Source organism: Rhineura floridana, chromosome 11 (genome assembly GCF_030035675.1).
Source record: "Rhineura floridana isolate rRhiFlo1 chromosome 11, rRhiFlo1.hap2, whole genome shotgun sequence".
NCBI lineage: Eukaryota > Metazoa > Chordata > Lepidosauria > Squamata > Rhineuridae > Rhineura > Rhineura floridana.
In genome coordinates this window covers 1115789-1140760 of record NC_084490.1, presented here as the reverse complement: position 1 = coordinate 1140760, position 24972 = coordinate 1115789, and the positions used below count along the sequence as shown (strand labels likewise).

At 51.2% G+C, this 24972-nt stretch overlaps 1 protein-coding gene across 2 annotated transcripts in view; it reads right to left on the bottom strand.

The window, feature by feature from the left end:
- The window catches only part of CAMTA2 (calmodulin binding transcription activator 2), a 55002-nt gene that overhangs the window by 10099 nt on the left and 19931 nt on the right, over window positions 1-24972 (bottom strand). The window contains exons 9-15 of one of the 2 annotated variants that reach the window (XM_061590823.1): window positions 16675-17852; window positions 16138-16264; window positions 15843-15977; window positions 8613-8755; window positions 4342-4523; window positions 1460-1538; window positions 661-964 (exon numbers count right to left, since the gene is read on the bottom strand). In XM_061590823.1, the coding sequence (XP_061446807.1) occupies window positions 661-964; window positions 1460-1538; window positions 4342-4523; window positions 8613-8755; window positions 15843-15977; window positions 16138-16264; window positions 16675-17852 (2148 nt within the window). The remainder of the gene's footprint in view (window positions 1-660; window positions 965-1459; window positions 1539-4341; window positions 4524-8612; window positions 8756-15842; window positions 15978-16137; window positions 16265-16674; window positions 17853-24972) is intronic. The other variant, XM_061590824.1, reaches the window with a different exon arrangement.

The window sequence follows — 24972 nt, the reverse complement described above, 5'->3', positions numbered from 1 at the left end:
ATCGAGGCCAGCCTCCTGTCCTCACAGTGGCCAGCCAGATGCCCCCAAGGGAAACCCGCAAGCAGAACCTGAGGGCAATAGTCAGCAACTCCCCTTCCTGCGATTCCCGGTAACTGGTAGAATCACAGAATAGTAGAGTTGGAAGGGGCCTATAAGGCCATCAAGTCCAACCCTCTGCTCAATGCAGGAATCCAAATCAAAGCATTCCCAACAGATGGTATTCAAAGGTGTACTGCCTGTGAGAGAGGAGGCCGAGCGTAGCCATCGTGGCAAGTAGCCACTGATAGCCTTGTCCTCCACTGCATTTGTCTGCATCCAGTTTAAAGCCATCCAAAGTTGGTGGCTATCGAAGGCCTCTGTGGGAGCGAGTCCCAGAGTTTAACTATGCGCTGCATGAAGGAGGACTTCCTTGTTTGCCTGTCCTGAATCTCCAAACATTCAGCTTAACTGGATGCCCCCCGCGGGAAGAAAAATTCTCCCTACTTTCTCCTCCCCTTCATCCCCCCCCACACACACAACTGGCCATTTTCCTCTAAATTAAAAAGGCCCAAATTTGGAACTTTTCCTCAGCACACACATAGAGGCTACTGAACGTAAAAGGTCTCTTAAAGAAATGCTGGCGCTTCCCACAGGATGCCTGCACCTGGCCACAGAGCCCACCTGTGTCTGGACTGGCTGACAGCGGAGACGGGATGCGCAGGGCTTCTGCCGGGCGCCGAGGGCCACTGCTGGCCTTGCTGGGGCTCCCTGGAATGTCCAGGACAGGCTCCGCAGCCAGAAGTTCTGCAGGCTGCTCCTCCTGCCATTGCAGCTCCTCCAAGCATGTGGCGAGCTTGACGTGGCCGCGGGAACGAGCCACAGCGAGCGGGAGACGGCCCAGGGAGTCCGGGATGGAAAGGGCGTGGCTGTTCCAACGGTAGAGAAGCTGGGCTGCTTCCAAATGGCCAAGGGCACAGGCCCACATCTAGTCAGAGAGAGGGGCAGGGATAGGAAGGGGGTCAGGATGGATGGGAGGGCAGTTGTGCTGCAAGGGACATCCAGGCTAATTTACGTGGCAGGAAGTGGGGCACAGAACAGAGGATATCCCACAAAGCAGAAACTTTCATTTGTTCTTGTTTTAAAAACAAGTTTCTCTCCCTCTTGGAGGAAAGCCTGTACACATGGGATAAACTGGGTGGTGACCCTTCAAAGAAGCAAGAGTGAGGCCTTTCAACCCCACCGTGCCTCAAAATTCTCATGGACCCAATCTCCCCCCTCCCCCTGCACTTGCCCTTCTCTTCCACAATCTCTACCCCCCACACACTAAGGACTTGAGCGATGGGGAGGAAAACTCCTAACCAAGCTTTAACAGCTAGAACAGATCATGGGGGCGCAGAGCACAATTTTCTGGGGTGTGTGGGGCTCTCCAGGTCACGTGACTTGAGCCCCTGCCCCCCCCAAGTCTCAACATGCAACTCACCAGTGGGGTGCAGGAGAAGTGGTCCACGTTCAGGGGGTCAACTTCCTGCTCCAGGTCCAGGCTCTGAGCACTGAGGTTCCTGAGAGGAGGAAGCAGACCAGCCTCAGCCTCGCCTCCGGCCCCCCTGACCTTGGGGGGGGGCAGAGTCTTGATTGCTCTTTAATGCACACTGAACTCAGGGCAGCAAATGAATTTTTACACACAAACACACACACAATGGACAACCGTGTGGCAGAGACCCTTTCATCCAGCTGGGAAAGCTCATCAACACAGTTGTTTCTGGAAAGCTCAGCTAGTGGGCACCCATTGAATCTGAACAGGGATGCTATTTCACAGAATAGGGGCAGCCGTGCTGGAGGTCCTGCTCTGCGTTGCTGATATTTGAGGGACTTCAAGGAGAAACTCTCCCGCAGAATGCAGTGAGCTGCTGGGTATATAAGGGGTGAGGCATTCTCTCCAGAAACCTGCTCCTGAACTGGATAATGGGGCACCTTAGAAATAATTCATGAGGAAGACTCTTCCAAAAGCCGGGCTGCAGCGGCACTTGCCATTGAGGCCACACTCCAGAGCTTGTGTTGTATTGCTGACGGCACTCAGTTGTGGATTGGGACCAGCTCAGTCCCCGAAATCTGCCTGGGTGCCACTGACTGCTGCCAAATATCAAAGTGATCAGAAACGAGAGCCCAGAGAATTGCCCATCGCCTCTCCCCATGGAGGAGGGGGATACTGGGAAGGTGAGTGGTTGATTCAGGTTAAGCATGAGGAAGACCATTGCGCCTCCTTCGCTGGGAGTTGAGGAGGTCACCTCTTTTACAGGGGTTTTACAGCCCCGTTTCAGGACTATGCATGGCAGAGCAGGACAGACTGTCAGGGAGGTCAGACTAGATGGCCCTGAAGTGACACTTTCAACCCTGGAACTCTAGATTATCCTTGAGGGTTCCTCAATGCTTTCATTTCTAAGATGGAAGTAGGAAGCAGACTTGTGCTAGGCCATCTGTCCACCCAGTTCAGTGATGTCTACTCCACCATTTGCTCAGAGGCATGTTACCAAATTCTTCCAAGCTACACAGCAAGTGGATTGGACTGTGAAACACCAACCCAAATTGTGTTTGCATTTTTACAAATTTGTAAGGCAGTACAATATGTCGGAGAGGAGATCAGGTCTCCTGCTCCCCTGGTGCATTCACTATAGCTGCCGAATTTCCTTGCTTTTTAAAGTTTGACAGAAATTGCTGTTGGCTATAGGTACATTCTTAAACTGCAAGGTTTTTTTTGCCAATTAGTGAAATTCTCTGCTTTTTAACCCGGGAGGTAAGAAATGGGGAAGGAGAGGGCAGGAGGGAGGGGTAGGAGAGAGGAGGAAGGGAGGGCAGGTTTGATCATTTGCATGCTTCTTGCGTTCAATGGGATTTACTTCTGTGGGGAGGAGGAAGGGGAGGGGAGGGGCGGGGAGGGGAGGGGAGGAGATTGGGTGGGTGGGCACTGGGCAGAGGAAAAGCCCCTTTCCTTTCCAAAAGGAAAACACTGTTAACAGTATCACTATTTTTCAGGGTTTCTCCCACCTTTGTATTCTACAGCAGACACCCAAATTTAAACCAAAGCTGTCCCTGGCCATATCCACGCCAGGCATTTAAACCACTGTGGCCATTGGAGCTCTGTCAGGGGGATAGGAGTCTCCCAACAACTCTCAGCACCCTTCATAAACTACACTTCCCAGGATTCTTTGGGGGAAGCCATGACTGTCTAAAGTGAAATAAAGGCCTGGCATGGGTGTGGCCCACTGATTAGCCAAGCCAAGCAGCTGTGAGCCTGGCTTTTAAAACACTGACAGTTGGTTCTTACTGCACATGCCCATGCTTATAATTGACTTCAATGTTAATTTTCTTAAATTAATTAAAAATCAGGCAAGCATTTTTTAAACTTTTAAACTATAGAAGATGATGGTCAGAGTATGGGACAAGGTAAGTAGTAGGATTACAGGTATTCTGTGAACATGGCTGATTTTTAATTAATTTCAACTGATTATGAGACCACTGGCAGAAAAAAGTCCAGCAGGGGTCTAGATTTTTTCTCTCCCTTTTTACACTTTGAACTCTCGATTCTGTCTGACCATTTATTTTGTGTATCGCCATGAGGGCTGTTAAGCAAGCGTTTCTTGAGTCCACGACTATACGTTTTGTTTTGAAATGAGCTGGTGGGAAGCAGCAGAATGGCATGGGGGGTATTTTCAATTTAACACTGCAGAATGCGAAAAATCCATGCTGGCTAGTATAATATGTAACTGTTTTGTGTTATTGTTTTGTAAATTGCTTTGGGATGCCTCATGGGAAGCGATTCATAAATCGTCATCATCATCTGATTGTCAGGGCTTGCCCAGTGTGGTGTGACCGTCACTGAGCCGCCCGCCTGCCAAACTTGGCCTATGGGGGGGGGGAGAGCAGGATCAGGCCTGCCACCAGCTGGATCCATTTCCCTGCCTGTGTCTTAGTCATAAGGGGAAGGGTTAGTTGGGGAAGGGCCCAGTAGCTCAGTGGGCAGAGTTCCCTTGCATGCAGAAGGGTCCAGCTTCAGTCCAGGCCGGCCTGGGAGAGACTCCTGCCTGAAGCCCTGGAGAGCCACTGCCAGTCAGTGTAGACAGTACTGAGCTAGATGGACCAACAGCCTGACTCTGTATAAGGAAACCTCCTCTGTTCCTAATCCAGCACTCTAACCACTGCACCACACTCCCTTTTAACTGGAGGTCCTGTCAGGGATTGAACCTGGAGCCTTCTGCCCTGAAAGCCAAGCTGTGAGCCCTCCCCAAGGGGAAAACAAGGCCAAAGCTGTGTCAAAGGGCAAGGTGCTAGGAAGCAGCACTACCCTCACGGGCCAGGGCAACTCACCGCCACTTGATGAGGGTCTCAATGAGGCGGGTGTACCCTTGCGCTGCAGCCAGGTGGAGGAGGGTCATTCCCCGGAAGCTGACGTGGTGAACGAGGGTCTCTGAGCGGAGCCAGCAGGACTGAGACATCATCTTCTCGCACAGGGCCACGATGCGGTCTTCGAATGAGTCCAAGGTGGCCTGCTTTGGGGAAGGCCAGTGGGTGGGGAGAGGGGCATAAGGAGCCAAAATGGGACAGCCCACCCCTCACACACCCCACAGCAAGCTCGACCCCAGTGTTGTGGAATGCAAGGCCCCTTCCCCAAAACTCTTTCCCCTTCCCCCCTTGCGGCCGCCTCGCCCAGCCTGGAGCCCCCCAGCTGTTTTGGGCGGCAGCTGTGCTGGTGGGGGCTGTTGTCCAAAACAGCTGGGGGGCTACATGTTGGGGAAGGCTTCAAAGGCCCCTCAACAGATGGTTTTGCCCTTGATGGAAGGTCCCCAGCGGCTCTTCAAAGGCATGTCCAGCTACAAAGGCTCTCGGGCGCAAATCCACCATGAAATGTCAGTGAGGCAGCTGGCCCAGTGTCGACCTATGCGGGCCATGTCCCCCCCCCAAAACACACACACACACACACTGCTTGTCTCTCCTGTCCCCTCACCCTGCTCCTGCTCTGCATGGCATGAAACAAACTACCAATGACCGACCCTCAGGAGTGAGGATTGCGGGGGGGGGGATGATGAAGGGCAAGAAGGACCACAAGAGTTAAAAGGGGGTGTTTGTTGGGGGGGGGAGAAGCAGGCCACTGTTCCTTGAGGTTCAGGATCAACACAGTTGAAGGAAAAGGAAAACAATAGGAGAAAAAAGGGCTGGGCTGGCCCAGGGTGCGAGAGCCCCCACATTCTCCCCTAGCAAGAGGCCTGGGTGCCAAGCCTGCTAGGGTGGGGCAACCTGAGAGGCTGGCATGCCAGCGCACTCCGGCAGCAGACACCACAGCGGCAAACCCAGGCTGAGGTCCTTGAAGAATCGCTCCGCTGCGCTCTCTCTGGGTCACGGCAACCTCGCAGGCGGATGGCCCCCAACCCCACTGGAGTCTGGCAACTTAGCCCCCCTCCCTCCAGCACCAGCACCACCAAGACACAAACGGAGGGCAAAAGCCCTTTCTGGGTCTGCCTGGGACAACATTTCAAGAGGCAGCTGGACAGCTCCCTGTTGGGGATGCTTTAATTTGGAGTCCTACATGGAGCACGGGGTTGGATTCGATGGCCTCACATGCCCCTTCCAACTCTGCTATTCTGTGATTCTGTGAACATCTGAGGCTTTTCTGCATTCAACAAGAGAGAGACATCCCACTGAGGATCTTGCAAGGCCCGCTGAACTGGGAGAAGGGGGGGGGAGCAGCCTCTTGCCCAAATTCCTGCTCTAGGCCAAGTCTCCTGGTCTGGGGCACCCGTCTCCTCCTGGAAGGCTTTAAATGTTTGCCACCTGGAGCTCTGTTTCAGAATTAACAGCTTGCAAATCTAGGAACCCAGCCTAACTTGACTGGCTTTGTCAAGAGTGCTTCCAGTTGGGGTGGAGATGAAGGTTTTTAAAGTGTCAGCAGGGGTAATTTGTGGCTGGCAACACCCACCAGGCAAAAGCAGGGCTAAGGGGGGAAACGGTGTCAGCCCTGTGCCAGTCACTGCTGGTCCAAACACCATTCAAGGGGAGGACCAGCACAAGAAGGGCAAGAAATTGTCCTTATGATGTTTTAAAGTGTTTTTAGCGCTTCTGTTTGCCGCCCTGGGCTACTGATGGGAGGAAGGGTGGGATATCAATCAATCAATCAATCAATAAGAAGGTTCACATGGGGGAAAAAATAAAGGACTTCAGGTTGTCTCCTTGAAGAAGCAGCCCACAATTTTAACTCCTCACTCATGGAGACAGAGCATGGGCAGAGTGTGCTCAAATGTCCAAAGAGGGCCTTGTTTGGTGGTGGCTCCCCTGAAGTGGGGCGTCCTCTGTAGGCACCTTCAAGTGGCACAAATGCTTTTGTAGTTTACAGTGGCAGGTAAAGACTCTTTCACTCAGCCTTCCCCAGTCTGGTGCCCTCCAGATGTTTTAGGCTACGACTCCCAGCCATGCTGGCTGGGGGCTGCTGGGAGTTGCAGTCCAAAACATCTGGAGGGCACCAGGTTGGGAACAGCTGCTTTAATTCCATCAGGCTCCTTTAGTGGATTACAAGCGCTGCTTTTTACTGCTGCTTGATATGATCTTTAGATTGATGTGGTTTCAGTTCAACATTTTGTATTTTAGTGAGTTGTGTTTGGTCTTCTGTTCCCCCTCCCCATGCCATCCATTATGCCAGTGGGTCTCAAACTTTTTTGGTTCGCGGCGCACTGTAAAAGATACAAAACATTTCTGGCGCACTTCGTGTACAAAATTAAAAATATATTAATATATTTAGGGCCTAGCCTAGCTATTAATTGATCATGGATGTAATAAATCTCTATACAAATGGGTTTCTTCTCATTTTTAAAATATACTTCCATAATATTCAAGGCACACCTAGTCACCTCTTGTGGCGCACCGTTTGAGAATAACTGCATTATACTCTGAACCTCTCAGAGCACATTTCACAGAGAAGCGGCGCAGGGGAGGCTTTAAATACATAAATCAAGGCCCATGAAGACGACTGCGTAGGAATTGCCTGCGCAAATGTCTCCCCCTCCCTCCCTCTCCTCCCACACTCCCCAATTGCACAGACTCTTGAGGGGCAGGATTGGGCGGCTGTGGGGCGGGTGGGTGGGTGAGGGGAAAGCACCCACTCACCATCAGAATCACTCTGACAAAGGAGGCCAAGTGGTCTCGAGGCAACTTACCCCACACCCACCGCCACTGCCTGGTGATCTCAATGGAAAGAATTCCCGTCTTGTTCTGGCTGGCCGGCTGGCCTCCCTAATCCCACCCCCACCCCATGTGCCGACAAACAGAGGGAGGATGCCTGCTGCCTGCCTGGGCCTTATCTCCCCCTCTGCCAGCCCCAGGCAGCCAAGAATAGCCCTGCCGGCCACACAGGTGCCAATCCCTGTGAAACCCGAGAGCTGACGCCAGAGGAAGGAGCCAAATATATACACGTTGTCCACCAAAGAGAAAGGAAGGTGAGGGCAAGAGAGGCAAAATGCCGTCTCCCAGCCCCCCCCCCTTTGCTGTGGCATACTGAGGGCCTGGCAGCACAGGAGGGCTCACGTGAGATGGAGCCACCCCAAAAACAAACCCCCCTTTTGGAAATTGTTTTTGAGTTCTGCCCAAGATTCAAAGATGGCTTAGATGTAGCTCACAGAATCATAGAGTTGGAAGGGGCCTGTGAGGCCATCGGGTCCAACCTCCTGCTCAATGGAGGAATCCAAATTAAAGCATCCCCTATACATGGCTGTCCAGCTGCCTCTTGAAGGCCTCCAGTGTCGGAGAGCCCACTACCTCTCTAGGTCATTGGTTCCATTGTCGTATGGCTCTAACAGTTAGGAAGTTTTTCCTGATGTTCAGTGGAAATCTGGCTCCCTGCAACTTGAGCCCATTATTCCGTGTCCTGCACTTTGGGATGATCGAGAAGAGATCCTGGCCTTCCTCTGGGTGGCAACCTTTCAAGCACTCTTCAAGTACATGAAAGGTTGTCACATAGAGGAGGGCCGGGATCTCTTCTCGATCGTCCCAGAGTGCAGGACACGGAATAATGGGCTCAAGGTGCAGGAAGCCAGATTTCCACTGAACATCAGGAAAAACTTCCTAACTGTTAGAGCCATACGACGGGACCAATGACCTGGAGAGGTAGTGGGCTCTCCGACACTGGAGGCCTTCAAGAGGCAGCTGGACAGCCATCTGTCGGGAATGCTTTGATTTGGATTCCTGCATTGAGCAGGGGGTTGGACTCGATGGCCTTGTAGGCCCCTTCCAACTCTACTATTCTATGATTCTATGATTCTAAGTACTTGAAGAGTACTGGCTAAACATGCCCAGAGCTCAGGGTAGCTGCACCATTGTGAACAGCAGAGACTCTGCCCCACAGACACAAAACAAGGCATGTGTGGGGTGCAGGGCAGGGGGACAATGACAGGCATGCAAGAGCACCTCCCACACAGAGGGAAAAGGGCAGTTCCTGAGAGGACCTGCTATTACGAGCACAAGTCAGGAGGCTTCCAGGAGACCTTGGCTACCAGAACAAACGGCCAGGTAGCCACCAGGCCCACCACTGCTACCCTGCCCTCACCTTCCCCCCCGATATGCCACTTAAGTCTCTCCCACCCTCCCCATCTCACCTGACTCGGAGGCCTCTCCCCTCCTCCCTGTTGGGCTTGAGCTGTTCCTGCGGTAGCAGTTGCTGCGGAGGCCGCGGTCATCTCCGCCATTCGCTTCTCCATCTGCTCCAGGCGCTCCAGGATAGACATTCTGAACTGATTATCTAGAGAGTTGTTTGGGGTTGCAAAAGAAAGGATGGTGAGACTGGTGGCCCACTTCCCTCCCCCCCAAATATCTCCAGCCCTTAACCATCAGACTCTCTTCCAAGGTGGACTCGTGATTCTGTGGATGATGGGAGGGGGGAGATCAAAGGGGAGGGGAGGTCAAAGGGGTGGGCAGCAGGGAAATATTTTAAGCTAGTCCTCACTCAAGAAGGCTGATTAGCGTCATTTCTCCAGGTTGGGAAATGGCTGCTGTAATCCTGAGGAGATGTCTGTGTGTGTGACGGGAGGTGACCCTGGGCAGCCTCAGCACAGAGCAGGCAGTACTGGGGAGCAGAATAGATAGTCTCTGTGGCTCTCTAACAGTGGAGCACTTGCAGGCTTTGCAAATCAGGATTTAGTGGAACAGACCCAAGGAGAGGACTCTGGGGTGCTGAAGATTTCCAGCCCCGTCGACTCCAAGAGGGACCCACTGTGAGGAGATGTAACAGCCCATCCCTTGCATTAAAACCCCTGTTCTAGTTGTTAGAATATGGAAACAGTCTTGGGGAGTCTTTTTCTCCTGGTCCATCACAAACCCACCAGAAGCATCGGCCAAGTGCCCTGTTGTGCCTGCAGCCCCCAGCACCAGACCGTCAAGAATTGGCTTCACTTTGTCCTCCTTTTCCCCATCCGTTCACATTTTAAAATTCATAATGCTCCACAGTTGTCCCTCCCCTGTGCCCCACCGCTGTAAATACTACGAGGAAGATTATTCCACTATCCAGGGGCAATCAAGGCAACTTGCTCATTCAGAATTCATCCTTATCTGCTTGCGCAAAACCTCTGCAGAGGTGAGGTTATATCCTGTACCTGCTCTTTCACGGAGCAGGCATTCTGATTTGTTGACAGGGAAGTTACATGACAGTGTTCATCCTCAGTTGCTTGTGGGGTGTTGACACGTCTTCCCATTCATCATTTGTTCATCCCATGCTTTTCCAATGCACTTCCCCATTGTTTCCAAAACCACAAGGAGTAGACGTGTTTGTCTGTCTGTTTTCAAGTGGATTGGTTGCACTGGGGAAACTGCCCTTCAATCTGCTTTAAATGCACCAGCCCAAAAGTTCCTGGCTTGTGCTTGACTCCCTCCTGCAAAATACTGACAGCCTGGACACATCCCAGCCCATTCATTTCTCTCTAGACACACACACACACACACACACTCAGTCAGTTCATTCACCATCCCCTTCAGAGGGGCAACTATCCAGGCAGCCACTCCAAAGAGATGGCAGCTATCGGGTGAACGAGAGGGGAAAAAGTCTCAGTCACTCCAGCAAAGGCACCAAGGCCACCAAAAGCAACAGCCACGTCTCTACCCGCCCGCCCCCCACCTCACAACTGGTAGTTTCAGTTTGAAACCAGACACCAACACTTAGGGGAGAGAAGGCACAGCACACTGGGAGGGAGGGAGGGGCTCCCCACTGCAGCACAGAGGGAGGTTCTGTCCTTCCTTCCTCCCCAAGAAGATGCTTTCTCCCAAACTGAGAGCCTATTAATCCAACAGAATCATCCCATCTGGGTTTAAACTGAGGGTCAGCCTAGATGCCCTCATGGTTTACCACATAGCATAAACATCTACAGTTCCCAACATGCACGCATTATCTTCTGCTCCATCACTCCTCCAAACATGAATCCTGCTTGCACACCAGGCACCAACCCCCATGAACCCCTCTAACCAGCCCTCCCCAAGTCCCTCTGGATGCAACGTTTCTCCCATCCAGCCCCTGCCCCATAACCACCATGCCCCCAAAGCCCAGGTACCTGCTTTGTCCATTGCCTGGGGAAAACAGGGGGGCACCCCCCTGGCCCACACACTAAGCACCCAGTGCTCTGTTCCTCGACTCCCAGCGGGAATCAAAAGCCTCTGCCAGGGACCGTGGAGAGAAATCCCAGGTTAGCACCGCCCCCCCGGCACTTGGATATTTGGAGGGGGAGAAAAGATCAGGGCACTGCAACCCTTCCTGGTATGCAATGACAGTGAGGAGTGTGGAGGGTGGGGCTGTCACACACCCCGCCCAGCTGGCAGAAGGCAGGGGTTGAGGTGGTGGGGGGTAAGCAGGCTCTTTCTCCGCCCCCCAGCCAACCTCCTTGTGACTCCCCAACTCCTACAGAGACCAAGCAGGAGCCCGGCTGACTCGGGAAAGGCAGCAGCAGCAAAGTGCGACAAGACTCCAGCTGTCCCCAAAATAGCCACAAGTGTGGGGAGGGTGCCTGGCAATCCCTTCATGAGATCTAAAGCAGTCACGATAGCTAGCGCACACTTGTGTGTGTGGGGAGGGGGCAGACCCACTTGCAAGTTAACTCTTTGTTTAAAGCCGGGGCGGGGGGAACGGATGCCCAGCGCATGGCGATTCCTAGTGCCCTGTCTCAAAGTTAAGGAAGAAAAAGTGTCCAGTCTCCCCTTCTCTTCCCCTGCCCCACATCCGTCCAAGATCATTCCCCCCCCCCCGGGAGCAGAAATCTTACATGGGGTGGTGCTCCCCTGAACTAAAATTTCTTCCTGCAATGGCTTGCTCAGATCAAAAAGCCATATTTGATCAGAAATACATTTCCCCAAGAGCAGCCTGGCAACAGGTGGCTGTGTGTGTGTGTGTGTATGAGAGGGGAGGCTGCTTTTGAACACAGGGCTGGACTGGATGTTCTTTCTGGGTCCCTTCCCAAATCTAACGGCCTTGGAACTCTGGCAACTTGCCTTGTGTTTGGCACAAGCCCTATGCTCTACTTTAACACCCGTTTTAACAATCCAGCTTGTCATGTTGGCCGGAATGAGTTATCTTAAAGTGTGGTTTGCAAAGTTTGCATTTATAAAAGATAATTATTAGTCATTGAGCATGGGGGGGGGTAGTGGAAACTGTGCAAATTCTTAACAAAGCAAACTGGGTCCTTGTTTACTCTTGTCTGAGTTCAGTACAGGACAGCTGCCTTTGGTGGAGGGGTCTAGAGTTCAGGTTGCGCCCCAGGGGTTCTGGCACAACCACCCCGGGGAACAAGAGTGCCTTTTCCTCACAGGGCTCTGCAAATTGTTATCAACCAAGTCGGAAGGTCTCTCCAGACGGGGTCTCATTGTTTGCATGAGCACTCTTCTGCAACATGTAATTGACACAATAACAGGGCATTACTTGTGGATTTATACTGGTCCATCCACACATCCTTCCGCTTTACTAGTTTATTTTATTATTTCATTTATATCCCGCCCTTCCTCCCAGCAGGAGCCCAGGGCAGCAAACAGAAACACTAAGAACCCTTTAAAACATCATAAAAATACCTTCGAATACAAAATGCTAGTTGTTCTGCAATGTCTCCCCAATGTTACCGCATTATTAACATTTTGAGGGACACTCTTGTGCAACAACAGTGAGGGGTGGGAGGAAGAGCTCAAAACATTTTGTCATATAAAAAAACTACAGGATTTCAGCAGGAAGCTGCAGCAGACACCCTGACTGGCAATCCAGCATTACGTCCACCTCGAAACTTTTGCAGGTGGAAACAGTATTGGAAGCGGGACTGCGTGTGACCACCCCAATACCACCACGAAGGAACATCTAAAAGGATGCCTGCAGGGGCCCAGACCAATCCTTTGTCTAAAACAGTATTATTTACCCCAGCCTGGCACCCCTCCAGATATTTTAGACCTCAACTTCCATCAACCCCACCTTGAATATCCACGTGGCCTGAAACATCTGGAGGGCACAAGGTTGGGGAAAGCTGACCTACCTTAGCTGGCATGCCTCCAGGTTTGTCCCAGGCAGCAAAAGGCCTTCCCATCCCCTGGAGGCGATGGGGATTGGACCTTGGGCCTTCTCCATGCAAAGCAGATGTTCCACCGCTGAACAATACCTGTCCCTCCACACACAAAGGATTTGTAAGACAAGCCTGGGCGAACCCAAGTCTGTAATCAGAGTCCAGTAGGGCCCCACTTTGCAGCATTCCGCTAACACAGCGGCTTTCAATTAGAGAGGGGCCCCACACATACGGCGCTTGTTCTGCGGTGCTTGTTCTGCTTTTACGGTGTTTTTTGGGTGTTGGGCACCATTCTATTGAATGAGCTGCTTTTCAGCGGGTTTCGCTTTTAGGTGTGGGTCTGGAACATAACCCGCCGTATGAGTGGGGCCCTACTATATGCAATCTGCAACAATAGGTAACAGAGATAAGGGCGACCATGTCAAACAGAGATTTCTACACTAGGTGAGCTTCTTCAAGGGGGCTGGTTGGGGAGCAACCAGATCCAGACATTTCCACCCCTTAGACCCACAACTCAGTGGGAGAGCATGCAGAAGACCCCAGGATCAGTTCCTGACATCTCCAGGTAGGGCTGGGAAAATGAGAGACTTCTGCTGACCTAAATAGTCCAGTGGTCTGAGATGGCATAAGGCAGCCACCTAGGGCACTCGCTGCAAATTTGCTCATTTTCAGTTCAAGACTGCGGTGGTTGAGCAACCCCTTGTTCGAGAGCACAGGGGCAAAAACACACCTCTGCCTGGGAAGATGTCCAGGCCTGAGTAACAGCACGGCCTGCACTTGTGACAATGCCCTCACTCAGCCACTACAGGCTCACCCAGGTACCTCACCAGTGCAAGCATCTATTGAGCTGGCCCCAAGGTCTGTGACAACGACGGCGTCTCTCTCGGGGTGGTGCTGGAGCCTGCGTCTTTGAGACATGCCAGGCAGCCTTGTGTTTCAGGGATGGAATTTCTTCTTGAGAGGGTAGCAGTAGCGGCAGCGGGCGCTTCTAGAGCAGCTGTTGTTCTACTCGGTCCTCAAGATCAACAGGCAAATGGTGAGCAGGGGGCTCCTCTCCGTAACAATAGAAAAAATGTCCTGCCTTCAAGTCGATTCCGACTTATGGCGACCCTCTGAATAGGGTTTTCATGAGGCTGAGAGGCAGTGACTGGCCCAAGGTCACCCAGTGCGCTTCATGGCTATGTGGGGATTCGAACCCTGGTCTCCCAGGTCAGCTGCTGTGGACCCCAAGCAGGGAGCCCTGGAAGAAGTGTGGGTGCAAGGAGATTTAAGTGGGGTGGGGTGGAGAGGGAGTGGCATGAGCACGGGCATCTGCAGGAATTTTTCTGAGGGGGTTGGAAGTGAAACAGTGAAAAAGGGGTGGGGGGAAGCAGGCTAGTTTGTCACAAAAAATTGAGAAGAATAGGCCTGTACGTTTTGCCTGGTATCTCACGTTCCACAAATGCTAAGAACAGTTGGGGTTTTTTAAAAGAGAAAGATCTGGGGATCTGGAGATTATGGCAATTGCCCCCCTAGTCCCACCCCCCACCCCATGTGGCAGGATCCATGGTCCTCGCTTTTGCAGGGAAACAGCAGGAGATAGACTGGCTTGAACCACAAGCCCACCCTTCCCCAACATGGTGACATCATGAAGTTTCGGACAGCAATTCCTATCAGCCAGCACATCCAGAAGATGCGGAGTCCAACGGGAGTTGGCAGTCGAAAACACCCAGGTCGGGAGAGGCTGCACTAAGTAACACTCCACAGCTACACGCGTCAGTTGACTTTCCCCCCCACTTTGCATTCCACCCAAAATTAATCTCCGGCTATGCTAACACAAAAGCTACCCATGGCTCTGTCTCCAACCAGATCTCTGCCTAGTCAGCATTTCACTTATGGGTCATACCACTGGGCTTTGTGTTTTCAAATTTGAAGGCCAGTTCCTGCTTCTTCTTCCCAGAATCCTACCTAGGTATAGCCCAGCCTGTGCCAGTCTGGTACCCTCCATCAGCCCTCAGCCGGCAAGCATCTGCAAGCACCGAGCAGAGACCAGCACAGTTGGCAATCCCCATCTTCAGCCAGAGCCTCAACGCAGACCTCAATGCTTCAGTGTCCAGCCTAATCTTTGTGCCCCTTCCATCTAAACTAGGGTGCTACGTGCACCATTTTGCTGGATGAAGAGTTCTGCAGGACTCAGAAGCTCATACGTTTTGCTTCGCCGCAGTAAAAGAATTGCACAACTGTGGATCTGGACCATCACACCTGCTTTTGTCGTTGTGCAGGTTGAAAAGCCACCTGCAAAGGGGAAGACGGGGCTCCTGGGCTGTCCTGGAGGGGACCAGCAGGCCCAGAGCCAAGCCTTCTCCCAGGCTGTTATTCTTGGCTTGCCTTGTCCCGTCATGGAAACTCCAGACTCTCCTCCCAGGCCATTCCATTTTCCACTGCACACAAGCCAGCGTGCCAGGAATATCCCCCCCCTCTCCGTAAGGTGACACTCTGGAACTGGCCCCAGGCATGACTTGGACAGCAAGTTTTTTTCCAACAGTAAAGCCACAAACAATCCCCCTAGTTCAGGCACTGCTCCCCCACACACACACATACTGAAGACACCATGCTGTCGAGAATGGAACTCGAGCCTTAGCTGGGCAGCTGAGCTTGGATCAGACGCAGCAGCACTTAGACAATGCAGCAGCAGTGGGGTGTGTGGGTCAAATCAAGGACCCCCTATGGATGTAGGGTCAAATGCAAAGGGCTAGGCACAGAGCAGGTGCATGGCCAACGGCCAAGGGCGCTGTAGCGACATGTGGAGGGCCAAAGGATGCCCGCCCATGCTGCAGAAGCACTGCAAGAAGCACATTGCTTCCCAGAGTTATGGGGAACCTTTGGCCCTCCAGATGCCACTGAACTACAGCTCCCAGCATCCCTGGCGGTTGGGCCATGCTTGCTAAGACTGATGGGAGTTGCAGTTCCTCAACGTCTGGAGGGCCGAAGAGGGCCCTGGGTCCCAGGACACCTGGGTTCTATCCCCAGGAGAGGGGTCAAGCATCCGATCTCCCTGGGAGGGTCTTGACTCCCCAGTCCAACCCATCGGCTACACTGTCCCTCTCTGGGAAGCTGGAGGGAAGGAACCCCAGCCCACTCACCCTGCTCCCCCCTCAGAGGGGCCGGGGATGCTCGATCCAGGCAGAACCTCCTCCACAAAGGCACCAGGGCCCGCTCCACCGGAGGAGGGCCCGCTCCACTGGAGGAGGGCCCGCCAGGCCGCTCTGAGCCCCATCGCCCACTCCATTTGGAAAAATTAAGCCCTGGGTCCCCTCCCAGCCCACTCACCATCCAGGGAGAGCCAATCCATCTGGGTGCTGGGCAATGCCATGAAGTTCCGGGCCCGGTACTCAAACAGAACCGATGTGGAGACCAAGTGTGAGTCATGGGCCACTTGCAAGGGCACCACGCCTGCCTCGTGGGCTGCCAGATGGAAGACGGAGAGCACCGTGAAGCAGAAGGCTAAAAAGGATGCCCCCCCCCCGGAAACAGCCCGGCAGCCACAGATCAGAGGCACCCTCCCCTCATGGGTCCAGGGGGGTCCCTGGACCAATCCGCCCAACCCAAGCACGAGGCCCCCTACCTGGGCAGTAGCATCGCAGCACCCCAGACTGGATGAGCAATGCAGGGACGGACATTTGATCAAAGAGGCAACTGTACGGCTTGGTCTCCTCCATCCAGGGGCCGGTGATGAGCACCTTGACCCCGCCCTGTTCCCACAGGAGGGGGGAGAGAGAGAGAGAGAGAGAGAGAGAGAGAGAGTGGAATGGGTTAATAGAAAAAGGAGACTGTCTCAGGCATCCGAACAAGATGGCCAGCAAAAAAACCCCAAACCCCAAACCCCTCCTTGTCCACTGAACTGAGCCACAAGGTCCTGGGCCCCTCCTGGCTCCTAACTGCAGCCCAGCCATCCCCAACATGGCGCCCTCTAAGTGTTTTGGACTACAGCTCCCGTCAGTCGCACACCATACGGACATGCTGGGTGATGGATCCAAAACAGCTGGAGGGTGTCATGGTGGGGGAGGTCTGCCCTACGCCTTCCCACTCCAACCCACAGCGCTTCTCTCTCCGTTCCCCCCTCCCTCGACTGCTGCCACTTCCCAACTGTCCCTGCACCCACCTCTGGGTAGGACCACTCAGGCGAGAAGTCAGTGATTGACACAAGCGGCTGGGGGGATCCCCCCGTGCCCCCTTCTGCTGCATAGCAGGGCTCCTCCTCCGGCAGAGCCTCCGGCAGAGCCTCCGGCAGGGCTGGCACGGGGCTCTCTGAGCTGGAGCTGGCATCCCCATCTGTGCTGCGTGCGCTGCCAGGCCCCCCGTCATCAGTCATGAGCTCATTAATGAGGTCTGGGAAGTGGCCGTCGAACGAGAGGCCGAAAAGACCACCCGCTGCCCCTGACGCTGCCTGGATCATGGAGTAGAGCTCTTCCTGAAGCTCTGTTGCAGCGATCTCTCCCACCCCTCCAGCTGGGGCCCCACCTTCCCTGGGTGCCCCCTCGGCCTGAGAGCTCCCTTCTCCTGCTGTCTCCATGGGGGTGACCTCTGGGCTGCTCTTGGCCTCCGTCTTTACACCGGAGCACGGCGAGGGGGGCACGGGCACCTGTCCGGCCCCATCGTCCTGGATGAAAAAGCGGTTGCTGGGCATGTACAGAGAGTAAGGCGCTGGGGGAGCGGGGGTCTCTGGGGGCTCAGGCTTGGCTTCGAGCCCTGCCCCACCTCCGTAAGTCTGGCCTTGCTTGGGGCTGTTCAGGAAACAGTCCGGGTCAAAGGTCGCCAGGGCCACTTCATTCGTCTCCATGGTGGATTCCAGGTTTTGAGACAGGACCAGGCCCAGTCCTGGCAGAAGGGCCAAGCCGAGGGGGGTGGCAGGTGCCCCACCACTGTCTCCGGACACCAGGTGCTGGCTAGGAGTCAGCGCCAGTGGCTTTTCAGCACTGCTCAGCCCCGTCATGACCAAAATTGTGCTCCTGGGAAGGCCCACGGAAAGCGTGACCCCCGGCAGCTCCTGCTTGGGGAAGCCGTTGGGCTGGGCCAGGCTGGGAGAGCACACTGTGGGGTCAGGGGAGGCATCAGGCACGCCGGGAGAGGCAGCGGTGGCAGCTTTGGCTAGCTTCTGTTCCTTGCTGTCAGATCCAGACAACTTGGCCAGTTCTGGCTCAGCTTTTGCCTCAGGACCGCCGCTGGAGATGTTCTGGACCTCCGTCAGGGCAGGATATGGGCTAGGGCGGACATCCACCTTTGGGGAGATGATGCGATGCTTCGTGGTGCTGCATTTGTGGGGGATGTGGCCGGGGCTCCCTGCAGTGGGTAGAAAAGAAGAGTGAGCAACAAAGGCGGATGGCCAGGCTGCTCCTCCACGGCCGGAGGCAGCGTGCTTGGGAATGCCCATTGCTGGAGGGCACTGCTGCTGCGCTCAGATCTCGCTTGCGGGCAGCTTCCCTCTGGGGCATCTGGCTGGCCCCTGTGAAAGGCGGATGCGGAGCTAGAGGGGCCTCCTCTGGGCCCATCCTCTTGGTTCTCATGTCCTTACAGTTTGAAGCAACCAAGGTTTGTTTTGCTGGACAGAAATTCTTTTCGGAGCCTCTCTGCACACAACCAGGAGGCGTGGGAACGAGGCGCTGACCCGCTGCCTTTAAGCATCCGAAGGTCAGGAGCTGCCTTAGGCTGAGTCAGTGAGTGGTCCCTCCAACTCAGGGTGGCCCACTCCAGCTTGGCCCAACCTGATGCCCTCCAGATGTTCTGGACTCCAAGCCTGATCGGCCTGATGGGAATGGCAACCCAAAGCATCTGTGGAGCACCAGGTCGGGGAAGACCGATCTGCAACGACTGGCAGCAACTTCCCAGGCTCTCTGCCTTGCCCGGAGAGGCCACCCGGGACTGAATTGGGGACCCTCTGCATGCAAAGACAGGCCTCTGTCCCCTAAGCTGTGGCTCCACAGGGGACACGGAGAGAGTGGGCTGTGACTCGACTGAGCTTTTAAGATTGATTTATATACGTTACTAAATAATATTCAGCACCCCTGGGGTGTCTTCCAAGGAACCCAAAAGAGCCTAGAAGTGCCCCAGAAGAGGTTAAACACGTGGAATGTCAAACCATCTAGAACTGCAAAAGGAAATTTACACCCCAAAAATGAGTAAGGGGGAGGGGGGTTAGGAGTACCTAGCATAACCTGAAACTGTAAAAAAAAAGGTAAAGGTGTCCCCGCACTTGTAGTGCGAGTCGTTTCCAACTCTTAGGGTGATGTCTTGTGATGTTTACTAGGCAGACCGTATACATGGGGTGGGATTGCCAGTTCCTTCCCCGGCCTTTCTTTACCCCCCAGCCTATGCCGGGTACTCATTTTACCGACCACAGATGGATGGAAGGCTGAGTGGACCTCGACCCCTTTTACCGGAGATTCGACTTCCTCCTTCCATTGGAATTGAACTCCGGCTGTGAGCAGAGCTTCGGCTGCGTTACCGCCGCTTACCACTCTGTGTCACTGCAATAAAATTATCATCAATACATAAATTGGTAGGACAGCCAGTTTGGCGTAGTGGTTAGAGTGCTGGACTATGACCTGGAAGACCAGGGTTCGAATCCCCACACAGCCATGAAGCTCCCTGGGTGACCTTGGGCCAGTCACTGCCTCTCAGCCTCAGAGAAAAGCAATGGGAAACCCCCTCTGAACACTGCTACCATGAACACACTATTCGTAGCGTCGCCATAAGTCAGGATCGACTTGAAGGCAATACATTTACGTAAATTGGTAGACTCCCTACGACTTGCTTTTAGCAGAACAAAAGGCCGTGTGGGAAGCAGATGTGGGTACTGCTATGGTATAGACCTAGAGAACTCTTCCAGGTTTCAGAACTGTTAGCATCAACAAAAGCTATTTTAAAAATCTGGAATAAATTATCAGTTAAGATCCCTCCAAGATTTCTCCTTATTTCTTCCATACTAACTAAAGAATTTGTGGGCATGGATTTGTACAGCACCATTAACACTGAGAATTGGGGATTAATGCTTTGGTTCGCCAATGGAAACATAATTTCTTATACGCAGTTGCTTGCTAGATTTAATCAGTTCCAAACACCCTTTCCAATTTTTCCAACTGCGGCATGTTATTGAACAAATAATGCTTAAATATGACAGCATTTGAAAATCTTCTTTACAATTCAGTAACTCAGAAGTCAGTAAACTCTACAAGATACTTTCAGAACTGGGTTCTACTGAATAGTTTCACACTTTCCATAAAAGAAACCCAATGGGACTGGCTTTTTGGAGCGGTGCCAAGACTGCTGATAACTGTAAACCAAAAAGATTTTTTTTAAAGCTGTATAACAGTGGTACCTGACACCATACAAACTGAGTGAAATATTAACATCCACAGCTCCTGTTGGAGATGCAGGAAGCCAAGAGCGGATTACCTCCACAGAAGGGATACAGTCTAATTCATAACCCTAAGATCATTCTATTGAGCATGCTAAAAGCAGAAATACAGACCACAATGGGTGATGAGCTCATTAACTGCAGCAAAAAGTTGCATCGCAAAACTATGGTGAAATAAAAATGCTCCTACCCACTCGACTGATTAAAAAAAGTCTGGGAAACTGCTGTATTAATTAAGGTACTGTATCAAAAAAGAACACTAAATCATTTATAAGCGGACAGGTTCATTGAGAGGTGGGCCCTCTTTATAAATTTCTAGAATAAGAAAATAAAAAGAGACACCTTTCCTTATAATTTGTTTACAGAAATATAATTCAATTGGTCTAACACATTTTATTTCTGCTTTACAGATTTGAATCTCCAGGATAATAGTTATGATCCAGGTTATGGCGTAGTGGTTAGAGCGTTGGACTAGGACCTGGGAGACCAGGGTTCGAATCCCCACACAGCCATGTAGCTTACTGGGTGACATTGGGCCAGTCACTGCCTCTCAGCCTCAGAGGGAGGCAATGGTAAACCCCCTCTGAACACCGCTACCATGAAAACCCTATTCGTAGGGTCGCCATAAGTCGAGATCGACTTGAAGGCAGTCCATGTTGTTAGGTTATCAAGACTTTTTTTAGTTGATCATCGGTTTGGTAATTACGTAACATACAGAACTGAGACAAGAAAGAATAACAAGGAAAAAAGGAAGCGAATAGAGAAGAGGCACAAGAGATAAGAAGGAGGAACTAGAATATATTCATTAAAAGTTACAAAGGTATTCCAATACCAAATAAGAAGGAGAAGAGGAGGAAGAAATCCTAATGCCAATAACAAAATTGGATAAGCGATGATAAAACAAAGTTATCTCTTGCTGTTTTATACAGAGAACTGAAAACTGTTTCTGAGCTTAATTTTAAATAAATAAATAAATAAATGAATGAATGTTATTACGCACCCCTGGGGTGTCTTCCAGGGAACCCAATAAGAACCTAGAAGTGCCCCAGTCTCTGCCCAGCAAGATTAACTGCCTGCAGACACAGTGTGTGTGTGTGTGAATAACAGAAGGGAGGGGGGCAAGTGGAAGGGGGGCAGGAGGGTCCCAAGAATAATCTAGTGCTGGGGACATACAGTTATCTCCCTGACCAAAATGCCCAGGGTGATCTTGAAATGGAAAATTAAATTGAGGAAGCATCTAAAAGAGAAAATGTTGTAGAAATGGGTGACCAACTACCCTAACGCAGACTGGCTACATATGTGTTCCAGTCACGACAAAGAGGTACATTTTCTAGATACCCCAAGTGGCTGTGCCCTAGACCAGTTAGTCATGGACCTGACCAGAGGGACAGTGACCCTGAACTTAATCTTAAGTGGCGCCCAGGGCATGGTGTGAGATGTAAGTGTTGTCGAACCAACTGAAAGCTGTGATCCTAGTGCTATTGTTGTTGATAATAATAATATTAAATTAAACATACATGTAACTGGCCAATTGCCAAGAAAATCCAACATGGTCACATTTGGAAACTTCCCAAAAATGAGGGGATTGGTAAAAAGGAAGTTGAAAAGCAAAGTCAAGAGGGTCAAATCATTCCCAAATGCTTGGGCTTTGTTTAAAAACACAATATTAGAACTGGTATATATACCACAGATCAGGAAAGGTACCACCAGGGCCAAGAAGATGCCAGCACGGTTAATGAGCAGAGTCAAGAAAGCTATTAAAGGCAAGAAGGCATCCTTCAAAAAATGGAAGACTTATCCAAATGAGAATAAAAAGGAACACAAACTCTGGCAAAATAAATGCAAGCAGACAATAAGGGATGCATAAAAAGCATTTGAGGAGCACATAAAGGTCAACAACAAAACATTGTTTAAATGCATTGGGTTGTATTCAACTAACTTGTACTCAGAGAAGAACCACTGAAATTAATAGATAGTCATGACCAAAGTTAGTTGAATACAACATTTAGTAACAGGAGACTGGCTAGAGAAGCTGTTAGACCTTTGGACAACAAAGGAGTCAATGGTGTGCTAAAGGAGGAAAAAGAGATTGCAAAAAGGCTGGATTAATTCTTTGCATTTGTCTTCACAGCAGAAGGTAGAGGCAAGATCCCTATGCCTGAACAGCTAACTTTCATAGGAAAGGAATCTGAGAAACTGAGGCAAACAGTCATGACAACAGCTGAAGTTCTACACATTATGGAGAAATTTAAAACTGACAAATCATCAGGTCCTTATGGCCTAAGAGTTCTTAAAGAACTAAACTTTTATGTGAAATTTCTGATCTTCTAACAAAAACATGCAGCATATTCCTAAGATTGGCCTCTGTACCAGAGGACTGGAAACTGGCCAATATAACATCCATGTTAAAAAGGGATATAAAGTGGGGATCTGGGAAATTACAGGCCAGTTAGCTTCCCATGTCTGTTCTGGGTAAATTGGTGGAAAGCATGATTAATAAAGACAGAATAAGAAAGCACACAACGGCACAAGTCTTGCTGAAGAAGAATCAGCACAGCATCTGCAAAGGTAAATCCCGTCTGATTCACCTTTTAGAGCTCTTTGAGAATGTCAGCAAGCATGTGGAGAGGGGTGTGAGACACTAGGCGTGGCATACTTGGCCTTTCAAAAAGCTTTTGAAAAGTTCCTCACCAAAGATTCCTGAGAAAGCTTCACAGTCATGGGATAAGAGGAGAAGTCCTCTTGTGGATCAGCAACTGCTTAAAGGACATGAAGGAGAGAGTAGGAATGACTGGATCTAAGAAGGGGGGTCCCCCAGTGACTGGAATGGGGACCTGCACTATTTTGCTTGTTTACAAAGGATCTGGAGTTAGCAAGCTGTGAGGTGGCCAACTTTGCCGACGACAACAAATTAGTCAAATGGTAAAAACAGAAAAAGGTCTGCTTAGAGCTAAAAAGGCATCTTTCCAAACTGCAGGCACTGATATGGCAAATGTAATTCAGTGTTAGTGTAAGTGATGCACACTGGGGCAAACCCTCCCACCTCACAAAACCTAACTTCACATACACAGTTGGCAGACAGAACTGATATGCTGGTGGAGGAGGCAGTGATTGGCCAGGAAAAGATTGTGGGTTGAGGTGGATCGCTCAATTAAACTGTTGGCCCAGGGCTTATCCACACGGGAGCATCACTTCGTGCTAAAGATGCTCTTTTTACCTCCGTTTTCTATTTGCACAGTCCACAGTAAGGGCTCAAAGCCAGCTGCAAACACGGTGTTTTCTAGTCACACTGAGGGGAAAGATCAATCACATAGTTTTGTAATGACCACACCCTCTTAATTTAACATTTCCACTCCCTCTGGTTAACTGGCAACTGAGCATGCTCTAATGGGTTTCTTTAAAAAAAACGGAAGTGCGAACATCTGTGTTTTCCTTGGTAGGACACAGGTGAAATACAAACCTTTGTTTGAGCAGTGTTACGCTGTTACGCACAAGTTAGGGGGGGAAAGAAAATAAAGGCACTGTTTGCAGCAACATAAAAATACTAGCAGAACGGGGGAAATTGGCCAGAAGTTGTCTGTCAAAATGAATGAAGAGAGGAGGAGGGAGTGGGCGTGGAGAGGGGAAAGACTGACACACCCACCTAACAGCATCAGAGCAAAGTGTCTGCAAGCACTAGAGATACGGAGTGAAGAAGTCTTTTCCTTCCCTTTTCATATTATCAGAGGATTGGGTTAGTACAGATTTACAGGGGGGAAACTGCGTGATGGTTTCTGTTTGCCAGTTAACATCATGTGAACCATGTGAATTAAAAGGACATGTGAGTCGCACCAGACACACACTAAATCACTGTGTAGATGAGCCCCCAGTGTGTAGCAGCTGTGAAAAAGGCAAGTTCCAGGAAAGGAATCATTACAAAAGGGACTGAGAATAAAACTGCCAGTAGCATAATGCCGTTATACAAATCTATGGTGCAACTGCACTTGGAATACTGTGTACAATTTTGGTCACCTCTCTTTAAAAAGGATATTGTAGACTTCGAAAAGGGTCAGAAAAGGGCAACCAGAATTATCAAGGGGATGGAGCAATTCCCGTATGAGGAAAGGCTGCAGCATTTGGGTTTTTTTTAGTTTAGAAAAAAAGGGAAATGGAGAGATTATTAATTAATTAATTAAACTTGTATCCTGCCCTTCCTTCCAGAAGGAGACCAGGGCAGTAAACAAAGGACAAAACACTAAACACATCTTAAAACATCTCAAAAAACAAAACATCTTATAAAACATTTTAAAAATAAAACATCTTTTAAAAAAAATATTTAAAAACATTTAAAAAAGCAATTTCAACACAGATGCAGACTGGGACAGTGTCTCTACTGAAAGGCTTCTTGAAAGAGGAAGGTCTTCAGTAGGGGCCGAAAAGATAACAGAGATGGCAGATATTAACAGACATTATTATTTAAGAGGAGAGAATTCCACAGGGTAGGTGCTGCCACACTAAAGGTCCGTTTCCTATGTTGTGCAGAATGGGCCTCCTGATAAGATGGTATCTGCAGGAGCCCCTCACCTGCACAGCGCAGTGATCGACTGGGTATACAAGGGATAAGACGGTCTTTCAGGTATCCTGGTCCCAAGCTGCGTAGGGCTTTGTACACCAAATCTAGAACCTTGAACTTGGCCCTGCAGCTAATGGGCAGCCAGTGCAATCCTGTCAGCAGAGGCAGGGCTGGTTCTAAAGGGTGGCCTGGTGGGGCACTGGACTGACGGCCCCTGGAACTACAGGGGGTCCCTCAGCCACCCCTCCGCTCCCCTTCCACGATCCGCGCCCCCCATGCCCCCCACCTACATATTGAAGCCCCTGCCGCCATCTTAGTTGATGGCAGAGATGCGCGCGTGTAGCACTCACGTGTGCCATCAACAAAGATGGCGGCGGAGGCGTCATCCCCTTAGCGAAACCGCGGCCGCCATCTTCGTTAAGGGCAATGGTAAAAGACAGACAGGTAGGTGGGGGGGCGTGGGAGGGCCGCGTGCGTGCGTGCGTGCGTGGCCA